Raw genomic sequence first — 10,229 nt, forward strand, 5'->3', positions numbered from 1 at the left:
GTTGATGCCGTTCAAACAGTAAAAGGTGAAAATGGAATACTTGTGATCTCTCTTATCATGGAAAACGTGTCTTCGCACATCTCTGGGAGGAGTCTGGCTCATGGCCGCTCGTCTGGAACGAGTGTGGCTCATGGCTGCTTGTCCAGAATTAGTATGGCTCATGGCTGCTCGTCCGGAGCGAATGTGGCTCATGGCTGCTCCTTTGGAACGAGTGTGGCTCATGGCCGCTTCTCCACAACGGAATCAGTTTCTGAATTCTTAGTTTCCCAAACATCCACAGCATACGGCATGTACCTTCAGATTAACGTTCAAATGCAATACTTACACATATGAGGCGTCAGAGTAGAGAAAGAGTCCTCATATTCCATCCCTTGGGATGCCTCTCATACTTAATGAGTGATACATAGAAAGATAAAGAGACAGCTATAAAGGCAACAGACAAAGAGATAGCGATAAAAATCCATGTTCAGGAACTAACACAAGAAAGCGTTCAAGCGCAGCTGTATGAATATTAGATTCACGTTAAATATACATACAGTGACAAAAATATGAAGAGTAATAGGTGGAATGAATGGATCTGCATTAAAATTGTATTCGAATGGAGAGCGAGGTGAGCCGCTACTCGACACTGATCATAGGCAGCCTCCAGCGACTACTTGAGAATTGGAAATTGGAGAATAATTTGCGGCTTTGATCTCCGATGCCAATAATCCATTTTTGCTTCAAACATTCTTCTCTGGAGGTAAGTTCTAACAGATTAAAAAAAAATGCAAAATGCATTCATATTTGTAATGAACAAATGTAGAGGGAAACTTATTTCGAATTGCATTATACTAGTGAGTAATATATTTAATTATTTATATTATATATTTGTTTTTTATGATATATATATTTCGGGACCACCTGTTGTTGATTTAGTGATGATCCATAGCCTTAGAGAAAAGAATAAAAGGCATTCGAAAGAGTTTCATGCGTGCCTGCATGTGCTCTTGTATCTTGTCATCTCCATATCGTTCTTATTTCATTAAATGTACATGAAAGAGTAGTTAATAATATGTGTATAATATATTATATATATATATATATATATATATATATATATATATATATATATATATATATATATATATATATATATATATATATATATATATATATATATAATATGTGTGTGGATGACGGGAGAAGTTGGTAATACTGAGGAAAACAGCACACCCCATGGCACCACATGAGAGGAAACACCACACCCCACGAGAGGAAACACCACACGCCCCACGAGAGGAAACACCACACCCCCACGAGAGGAAACACCCCACCCCCACGAGAGGAAACACTACACCCCACGAGAGGAAACACCACACCCCCACAAGAGGAAACACCCCACCCCCACGAGAGGAAACACCACACCCCACGAGAGGAAACACCACACCCCCACGAGAGGAAACACCACACCCCCACAAGAGGAAACACCCCACCCCCACGAGAGGAAACACCACACCCCACGAGAGGAAACACCACACCCCCACGAGAGGAAACACCATACCCCCACGAGAGGAAACACCACACCCCACGAGAGGAAACACCACACCCCACGAGAGGAAACACCACACCCCCACGAGAGGAAACACCACACCCCACGAGAGGAAACACCACACCCCCACGAGAGGAAACACCACACCCCACGAGAGGAAACACCACACCCCACGACAAAAAAGAACAGGACGCTCCTCCACCTAACGCGGCGAAATATTTATCTTGGAAATATAACAGTACTTAACTCCGCACTGTAATAGCCGCAAGGTAATATTTACGGCTCCGCCTGTCGGATACACAGAAAGAGGCCGTCTAGTTATATACGTACGATGCCATAAATAATACGAAGAGGGGCTATCCTTTATTGGAGTGGAGATTTAGTAGCGAACAGAGAGGAGTAAATCGTATTTAGACTATCATATAATTATATATATGTATATTATATATACACGTCTTATAATATATAGAACTCCAACCTCGACAACCAAAAAGCAACTCCGTAGTCTCCCGAGACTGCAGGATGCCTACTACTACTTCTATATTATATATTATATTTAATGACGTTTTCATTTGTGTCGAGAAGTGTACTGTGAAAATTAAATATTTGTGAATTGGTATTTTCTTTATAGGTTTCATTTGTAACATTGGTTTCGTTAATGAAGAAAACACACTTATTAGTTGAGAGGACGGGTTGTACCAGATGCGATTGAGTCTAGTCAACCCATCAAACCTATCGACGTCAAAGGTCATTGGTCCGAGGAAGTGTTATTACGGTGCTAATTTAAGTAAAGGCCTTTGAACTTTAACGTTCTTGTCGATTGCGTCAAAAGTGAAGAGTATGAGATGTGAGGACAAGTTATTAAGCCACCACCCTTAAGTCTGTTCATATTTAATCCCACTTAGTCAATCTTGTTATGTAGTTCTACTTATTCAAACTCCGGGCTTCTTCAGTTTCCATCACTTTCTGGTATTCAAGCCAAATACTACTAAAAATCCTCCAACTCCTTATTTCTTTCCCGCCCAATCTCTTGAACTGGACGGTACAACGACGGTATCGCTTCATGAAGGTTGGCGTTCAATCCCCGACCGTCCGAGAGGTTTGGCACCATTCCTTCCACCCATCCCATTGCAAATTTTTATCCTGACCCCCTTTCAAGTGCTTTATAGTCGTAATGGCTTGGCGGTTTCTCGTAATAGTTCCTTTCCCCTTCCTTCCTTCTTTTCCTCTTCTTGATCATCACCAACTTATTCCTACTTATTTCCATACCTCCTATCTTACCTTGCTTTATTTCTGTTCCCAAACCCACTTTTATGAAAAGGCGTTAACAAGTTAGCATACGGAAATTCCCTTATTTACTTCGAATCTTACCAGGTTTACTCTTAAAATTAATGTCTCCAGTTCTTCTCATATTTTAAATATTAACCAGTTTTGAATCTCTCTTACTTTAAATAATTTTGTCTCAAATGCTTTTTTCCCTTAAAAATTAACCACATTCTAATCTTTCTAAAGGCCAAAATGGAACGTTTTTTAATCTAATTCTTAAAACTAATCAAAGATTGCAATCCCATAACCCCGTGACTGATATACAATCAACTCCATAAGATTTATAAACAGGTACGTTGGAACCTTATTTGGCCAAGTTATTTTCAAGTACAAGTACACTGGAGTTGCAGCCATATTGTCCAAGGTATACAATGGACTACAGAAAACTAATGAGACGATTCTAGCTGACTTAACTCACTCCCTCAATTACGAAAGCAATTAAGAAAGTGAATAACCTCTCGCCGTCCTGGGAAAGGGTCGGCTTAGCCCGTTTAGTGGAAAAAAAAAATCCTCGGTGTTAACATTTTCGCAGCCACCTCATTTATCCATGTTGGTGTTTATTTAATGCGCACATACATGTGTGAGTATTCTTTTCTTCCTTTATTTGGACGAAATTTAGTGATGTGTGTAAAATATGGACAACTGGTGGATGTTTTATCCAGAGATGCCATTGTATTTAGCTTTATATCAGGTAAAGACTTTCCCAATTACTCTTTTAATTATTATCTAATTCTACTGTTTTGCTGGATCACTCATTAAAGAAAATAAAAATATACGTCATTAATACATATACTAAGTTGTTTCAGGGTATTAAATTCGAATCTGTTAGTATTGAGTGGACTCCAAATAAATTTGCGTAAATATTTCGTCAGCTTTCATTTCTTTTGTTAGCTTTTCTCGGGGATTAAAAAGAGCAGTTAAAGCCTGGTTATGTGCATACTCCCCCACACCTGTACGACCAGCAGGTAATGAACAAAAAAATGAAACTAGAAACTCTAGTAAATCCCACAAAAATGTGAAATTTATGGTGTGGGATGGTTACAGAAATTACAGAGATGATACGTATGCATAAATTGGTTATTATTATCGTTTTTGTTTTATGAATATGTTAACAGAAGCACTAGTTTTAAATTCTCTACTAAATATAAGTGACACACTAAACTCTGATTTAGATATAAGCTCGTATTCTGAATCAACAATTATTAACATATACACACAAGCAACGCTTATCATTAACAAAGGGATACTAAGCAGGCGATGAGTGTGTTTCTAGTGTTTGGGTTGGAATTTCTAGTGTGTGGTCTGGTCAACAAAAAAAAGGGATACTAACATGAACATTCGTTTGATCAATCAATAAGAAGTAAAATATGTGAATACTGTGCAACTTTAAGCCATGATAAATTCTAGCAAGTTAAGCACAATATATAGTTTCTATTTCGCTCTTTATTACATTTTTTATTTAATTACTTTACAAATGATTTAATAAACAAATATCCATTAATAAAGCAACTCCTTGGTCACTAAATCCCTGAAATATTCACTCTTGTTCAGAAGTAGGAGTAATAATGACAGGCTTTTTATGTATAATAAAATATAATACAAATAATTTGATATTAATTTGATGTAATTGAGGGAATTATACCAAATATTTTTGTTATAATCTGAGGGAACTCAAGGTATATCGAACAAGCAAATGCACATCAAAATGTTTCATTCACTCACCAGTAATCATATTTTCATATTTCATATTTTCTCCAATTCAATTTCGCCGTCAATGATACCTGCTTGATGGGATTCTGGGAGTTCTTCTTCTCCCCAAGCCTGGCCCAAGGCCAGGCTTGACTAAAATGTACTTGCGACCTTGCCAGGATTCGAACCTGGAATCTTCTGATCCGTAGTCAGACGCGTTATCCGTTGCGCCACAAGGCCGTTGTGGAAACTGAATGATAGTTTATAAAATAGTTATCACTATCTTATCTTAATCTCATTCCTCTTTCCTCGAGAAAGTTCAGTGTCTCGTATGATCTCGACGAACGTCTCTGTACATGAATCACATTCATAGTGTTAATCTCTGGTCGTGAGATCCTGAATGCAACTGGCTCCTGTCACTGTGCTGACAGATAGTTGGGCAGACATCCTCATCTGATAGATAGATAGATAAATAGATAGATAGATAGATGGATAGCTAGATGGGTACCTGAATGAATAAGTAAATAGGTGGTTAAATAGATGGATGGATAGCCGGACACACTGACTTTAGTGTCAGTGTGTAATAGTCCATAGCTATTATATATATATATATATATATATATATATATATATATATATATATATATATATATATATATATATATATATATATATATATATATATATACGTGTGTGTGTGTGTTAAATGTAGAAATTTAAATATAACAAATATAACAACTAAAATATGTACAAGACTAAAATATTTAAGCTGCATTCCAAGAGATTGGAGGAATTTCTCTCCAATTACTGGGAGGAAATTGTGATAAATCCACTTAAACTCACTAGAACCCATAAACCCTGTAGGCGCGATGGTTCCAATAGGTCTGGCGGCCCCGGCTCAAGAGGGCAGGTCTGCTAGTCAGGTCTTACGGTCTCTGGTCTGGCTGTCAAGGCTGACAGACAACTACACATTCAACCCAGGGGGGGAACACTACCCCATAGTAACATTATAGCATTATAGTTACTATTCATCATATATTGTTTCCTGTAATTTGCTTTTCGTTATACATCACAAACAATTCATTGCCCAGTGCCAATATCACTGCTAATGGTATTAACCTTATTAATCATCTTTAACCATTCTATATTTAAGTTTCAATTTGATGTCAATAAATGCCAATATTATATAAGTATAATGTGACTTCAAGCCTTTAATTCCAAGTAACTCCAGCGTTTGATTTACTCAAGTCAGCCAAGGGGCTTAATCAGTCATTTGTGTCCGCGAAGCTTATTCACTCACGTCGATGAGGAGGGACATCAGCCAATCAGTGACGTCAAAATCACCTGGCTGATTGGGCGGGCGTGTCAGTCAGCCAATTAGCGAGTAAGTCTGCATGTCAATATGGGCTGATGAATTGTCTCTGTGTTTGAGGAATTCATTTTGGGAGGCAGGTCTAACTGGTTGCTGTGTGTGTACATGTGTGTGTGTGTGTGTGTGTGTGTGTGTGTGTGTGTGTGTGTGTGTGTGTGTGTGTGTGTGTGTGTGCGTGCGTGCGTGCGAAGGTGTTGGATCGTCGAGTGACTTGGATGGGTTTAGCCAAGAGGAAAACTCGAGTCAACTTCTGGTATTAATTAATTAAGCAGTAGCCGAAGTTCGAAACCCAATAATGCTTGTATAAGTTTGGCACCCTTGAAGAGTATGAGGTGTTGCTTCTTTGACGCTGAACTCGCCAAAGAAGATAAATATTAGGAGACATTGTATAGAATCTGCAGGCATCAAATAAGAAAATACCATCAGGCTGCTCCTCCTGCAAAACAAATATACCGTAGTGTGTGTGTGTGTGTGTGTGTGTGTGTGTGTGTGTGTGTGTGTGTGTGTGTGTGTGTGTGTGTGTGTGTGTGTGTGTAATTTACCTTAAATTGAAACCGAAGGAAGAAGTAACCACTGTAAGCTAAGAAAGGTGAGGTGGGAGATGCAGTGCCCATTAAAACAGTCTGTCAAGGATATTCGAAGATTAGATGATCTGTCAAGTACACCGATAGATGAAATAGACGATCCAATACAACTTTGGAATAAGCCACGTTTAATCTCGTCAAAACATTAATAGGACTGGTAATCGACGCATCTTTCAAACCCAACAAAAATCAATACAATAGTATCCGAACAGATGGGTTTTAACTAGGGTAACTTGATTTTTTAAATTAGTTTCTAAAAAAAAAGCGAGTTTGCAAGTTACTTAGCAAAGGAACTCTAGAGGATAATTGCCTCGTTAAAGGTGCGAGATATTCTCGACGAGCATTGGTTATATTAAGGCATCGACAATGAGCATTTATTCTTATAAGTACCCGTGAAGAACATGTCTTAGCTAGGAATCAGTGAAGAGCATGTACTCCAGTAAGGTATTCTTGAGGAGCATATGTCCGGGGTAAGGCATCATTGCATCAAATTAGAATTAGAATTCCTAGTTAAGCATTGCTCCATGGATGTTTTTTAAATAATTTAAATAATTAGTAGAGTGGGTTCCGATCTAACTGATCTATTAGGCAATATGTGCCCCTGTATATTCTAGACTAGAGAGAGAGGGAGAACAAGATAGTGCTAACACAAAGGCAAAATTAGAACTTTAAAATATATTTTTTTTCTAGTAATTTAAGAGTCGCATCCGCTTCAGAATACACAAAACTCTCGGCCCAACCTGTTAACAGCAGCACTCGCTGAGTTTGGGTAATTACACGTGTATCTCTCAATTTTATCTGCAGAGTAAAGTTAAAAGAATATTTTAGTGGAATAAAAACTCTCGTCCATTGAAATGTTTAATGTATGCATGCATGCGTGTGTGGGTGTGATTAAGAGGCAAGGAACTGGAACCTGCTCCCAAGAAGTACACGCTGGGAGTACAAATAGCACATACATAAACTCGTATTTTCTACCTGTTCCCTCAGCTCGTAAGAGACTGCACCCTGTGTGTTCCTTGTAAGCATCTGTCTCTAGTGTTCTATTTGCCTCGTTTTCTTCGGTGTTTCGTTCGCTTATTACGTCCTCTGTATGTCAATAGTTTGGCCTTGTCTTTGGTATGTTTTTATTCTCAAAATTGCAGCTCTTGTCTTCCTCTACCTGTTGTCTATCTCGATTTATTTCTAATTTTTTTTACTTATATTCTCCCTTTCTCTTTACTCTGTCCATCAACTGCCACTCTTCTCTTTACTCGCTCATCTATCAACCACATCTTTTCACCTCCACGATCTATACCTTTCTTATCTTCGTCCATCAACTTCTCCATCACGCAGCTTTTGTCTCGTCCTTAGTTATTCTCTCCATTACTCTCCTTACTCTGTTGCTCATCCCCCCCCTCCTCATATCCCGTCCTTATTCACTCCCTCATACATTTACTTATCCTGATCCTCACCTTCATTTAATTATTTGTTACCTGTTCCTCACCCGAATCCTTTACTTCTCTTCTTAACTCTCTTCTCACACACTCTCTTTTTTATGTTACTCTTATCATTCAGACTTGGCACCTTCCCTCCTCACTCACCATCATTCCTCTCTTCATAATTTGCATTCTATCCCTCTCCACCTCATTCAATTCACTTTTTGCCTATACTCTCTCTCTTCCTTCGTCTCCCCCACTACATAAAACCCTCCTCCTTCGTGCGGTCCCTTCCTCTGTGGGACCCTCTACCTCATCCCCATCCTGAGGTAAATCCCTTCACACCTCATCCCAGTGTCCATACCACGACAATAACATACAAGGTTATTGGTGGTGTCAAATCATATTCTTGCTAAATTTCCCGGAGGCATTTACTCTCGCTGACAAACGCCATGGCAGCATGAGCGGCGGACGTCACACACGCTGGGAAAACGCGCCTCGCCACCGGATTTATCGCCCGTTCGCGTAACTAACGACGAAAAGAAGCGAATTAGAAGAGCGGATTTATTTAGACGAACGACAAGGTCCCCGGTAAAGACTTTGCAAGTGGGGGAGAGAGAGAGAGAGAGGGAGGGGTGGGAGAGTCAGGTATGAATCATACGTTCGTGTATGCTTTATGGGGATGATGGGATGTAGGCCATACTTTTGGGGGATTTATGTATCAAAATAATAAGTTTTTTTTTATACTTATGACGGATGTGTACTTCACTTGGATGGAGTATACACAGCAGGGAGACGGAAATCTAGATTATTTCTTTTGAGTATATTTCTACAATTTGTATATGTATGTATGTATGTATGTATGTATGTATGTATGTGTGTGTGTGTGTGTGTGTATGTATGCATGCATGCATGTATGTATGTATGTATGTATGTATGTATGTATGTATGTACGTATGTATGTATGTATGTATGTATGTATGTATGTATGTATGTATGTATGTATGTATGTATGTATTTGCTGTTCCTACCTTTGAACATTTCTACTTCAAAGTGTGGAAATGTTGTGTTGTCACTTAGTTGTGCTGGCTGGGGCTGAGCTTCGGCTCTTTGGTCCCGCCTCACAACTCTCAGTTGGCGAGTTGTCAATCAACAAGTGTGCGTTTAAACACAGTGTCGAAGAGTAACTTTGACAAGAGGAAAAACAGTGTAATGAATTTTGTATTATAGATATAAGAATTGAGTAAAGGGAGGAGGGGTAAAATGGGTAAAATAAAGAGGGGGGATAGGTAAAGGCATAGAGGGATGAACAGTGATGATTTTCAGTCAAGTTAGATTATAAGAATAGGAAAGGGGAGGTGAGGGAAAGGCTGTGGGTGTTGTCCATGGCTCAGATGAATAAAGACTATGAAAGGGAATGTTTGCCATATCTAACAGAATGAGAATGAGCCTGTTAATTATGCAGAAAAACTGAGTTATAAAGTGAAAAGAGAGAGAGAGAGAGAGAGAGAGAGAGAGAGAGAGAGAGAGAGAGAGAGAGAGAGAGAGAGAGAGAGAGAGAGAGAGAGAGAGAGAGAGAGAAAAAAACTGGGTATTGATTGAGAAGCGGTCCTTCCGAATAGTAGTCTAGCCTCGTTATTATTTGTTTTAGCCTGCAATAAGAGTAGAAATAATAAGTGACGGCAGGAAATGGAGAAGCCAGAAGAATTAAAAATGGGGAACACACACACACACACACACACACTCGTAAGGAAGTAAGGAATCGCAATTCATACATGAACTCGTACATACCACACTCGTAAGGAATCTTTCAGGACCCTGTATACCACTTACGTCAGACCAATCCTGGAATATGCAGCTCCTGCCTGGAGTCCATAGCTTGATAAACACAAGACAAAGTTAGAGAAGATTAAGAGGCATACCACCAGACTAGTCCCGGAACTGAGAGTTATGAGCTGCGAGGAAAGGCTAAGGGAGCTTAACCTCATATCCATGGAAAACAGAAGAGTAAGGAGAGACGTGATAACCACCTACAAAATTCTCAGAGGAATTAGCAGGGTGGACAAAGATAAACTCTTTAGTATGGGTGGAACACGAACAAAGGGACACAGGTGGTAGTACTTAGTACAACTTAGTACCCAAATGAGCCACAGAGACATTAGAAAGAATTTTTGTCAGTGTCATAGTAGTTAACAGATGGAATGCATTAAGTAGTGAAGTGGTGGAGGCTGACTCCATACACAGTTTCAAACGTAGATTTAACAGAGCCCAGTAGGCTCAGGAATCTGTACACCAGTTGATTGACAGTTGAG

At 39.2% G+C, this 10,229-nt stretch overlaps 1 protein-coding gene and 1 non-coding gene across 2 annotated transcripts; one reads left to right on the plus strand and one right to left on the minus strand.

Annotated features, from left to right (window-relative positions):
- The first annotated feature begins 1,228 nt into the window (after positions 1 to 1,228).
- On the plus strand, positions 1,229 to 1,777 carry LOC123769069 (uncharacterized). The gene has a single exon (XM_045760024.2). It carries the CDS (start codon positions 1,229 to 1,231, stop codon positions 1,775 to 1,777), a length of 549 nt encoding a protein of 182 aa, XP_045615980.2.
- Positions 1,778 to 4,713: 2,936 nt separating this feature from the next.
- Positions 4,714 to 4,786, minus strand: TRNAR-ACG (transfer RNA arginine (anticodon ACG)). Its single transcript has one exon. It is a non-coding gene; the product is annotated as a tRNA-Arg (tRNA).
- Between the last annotated feature and the right edge of the window lie 5,443 nt (positions 4,787 to 10,229).

Source organism: Procambarus clarkii, chromosome 64 (genome assembly GCF_040958095.1).
Source record: "Procambarus clarkii isolate CNS0578487 chromosome 64, FALCON_Pclarkii_2.0, whole genome shotgun sequence".
In the NCBI taxonomy this organism is placed as follows: domain Eukaryota; kingdom Metazoa; phylum Arthropoda; class Malacostraca; order Decapoda; family Cambaridae; genus Procambarus; species Procambarus clarkii.